This window comes from Petaurus breviceps, unplaced genomic scaffold (genome assembly GCF_028583685.1).
Source record: "Petaurus breviceps papuanus isolate PSGF00001 unplaced genomic scaffold, PetGlider_PUasm1.0 90515, whole genome shotgun sequence".
In the NCBI taxonomy this organism is placed as follows: Eukaryota; Metazoa; Chordata; class Mammalia; order Diprotodontia; family Petauridae; genus Petaurus; species Petaurus breviceps.
Genome location: NW_027187269.1, coordinates 43,271 through 44,758, shown reverse-complemented (window position 1 = coordinate 44,758; position 1,488 = coordinate 43,271). Strand labels below are relative to the sequence as shown.

The 1,488-nt window shown below is 43.4% G+C and overlaps 1 protein-coding gene across 1 annotated transcript; it reads right to left on the bottom strand.

Moving 5' to 3' along the window:
* Nucleotides 1–500: 500 nt before the first annotated feature.
* LOC138142027 (keratin-associated protein 19-3-like) lies at nt 501–1,144 on the bottom strand. The gene has a single exon (XM_069062939.1). The coding sequence runs from the start codon at nt 1,046–1,048 to the stop codon at nt 851–853; it is 198 nt and encodes a 65-aa protein (XP_068919040.1). The 5' UTR covers nt 1,049–1,144; the 3' UTR covers nt 501–850.
* Nucleotides 1,145–1,488: the final 344 nt, after the last annotated feature.

Sequence of the window (1,488 nt, the reverse complement as noted above, 5' to 3'; positions counted from 1 at the left end):
GCATATTGTAAAGCAGATTTTGACAGAGCAATAGGAAGTCCACTTCCCCAGTGGATGGATGGGCCTCAAGTAGAGAGCAGTGTTGCAAGTAGTGCTGGCTGTGCAAGAGGCTGAAGGAGATGGGATCCACCCAAAGGGCAAGGCTCCTTGACAACACTCAGATATGGTCTATGCCTCTACTCTGTAATCTTTTGTTGTGCCATTCAGGTGCTCTGCTCCAAGACTTCATATTTGGTACCAAAGCTGTGGACATTAGTGAAACAAGCATGGGTAACCCTCGATCTGCATTAATCAGGGACACTTGTCATGTGGAAGTGATGAACTATGAGCCTGAGATGCTGACCATGTGAATCTCTGGAGAATCCTTAAGATAAAAACCCTGACCATGTGGGCACAGAATTTGGGAAAGAACCCACAGCTTATGGGGGAAAATACCTGGCCCTTCAGTTAAGTGAAGCATGAGGGACGATAATGAGGTCAAGAAGGAAATGTGGAAACTGTTTTGTTAAACCAATGAAACAAGTTTATTAAACATCTTATTAGACACATCAACCATGGAGTATAAGAAGTGAGCAAACTTTCTGGAAACGAGCTGTTGCTGAGACATTTCTGTCATGAAATATGCAGTTCGCTATCTTTTCCCAGATGGATGAGTCCTATTGTTTCTTGGTTCCTGCCACTTCATGTCCATGAGTAGTATATATTGATTCCAAGGTATTCTTGTAGCAGCTCTCTACTGCAACCCAGCTGTAGAAGCTGATAGAATTTGATGTTCTTACAAGGTCATGGAGTCAGCGAAAAGCAAGGTGAGGGCAAGGATTTTTGGCAGCCTGGGAGCAAGTGATTTCTTTTAGTAGAAGCCATAGGAATAATACCTTCCATAGCAAGATGGGCGGTAGCAGCCAAAGCCATAGCCACCATAGCCCAGGCCTCCACAGCCATAGCCGCCACAGCCATAGCCTAGTCCACGGAAGCTGCCATATCCACAGCCATAACCAGTGCCATAGCCATAGCCCAGGCCTCCATAGTAGCTTCCATAGTAGCTCATTGTGTCAGGATTCACTTAGTTGGATGGATGTTGAAGATAGGTTGCATGAGTGTGTACCGCCCCATTTGCACAGGGACTTTTATACCCTTCTAGCAGGAGGAAGGGCAGATCCAAGCCAGAATTGCATAATTTCTATTCATGAATTTTACAAGGCAAAAAACATTCTTTTCAATTTTTGTACCCTGAGCACAATTCCTCCAGCTCATTATGGGTGTTCCTTATATATCTCCATTTGCTGTTGGAGATAACTTTTCCATGATCTCATTCATGTAATGAGAAATTATTACAGTGTTGCAAAGGCTGGTGGCTTATGCAATCTTTATGGTAGTAGTCTCTTGGATAACACTGTCCTCCTTACATTATCCTTTCCACTTTGGCCTTCTTAGTTCTTTGGCAGGCTGTTGAACCCTCTTTCTCTTTAAAAAATAATTTTTACAATT

Bases quoted from the DNA above. Each gene is read 5' to 3' on its own strand.
- LOC138142027 (XM_069062939.1), bottom strand. From the start codon at position 1,048: ATGAGCTACTATGGAAGCTACTATGGAGGCCTGGGCTATGGCTATGGC.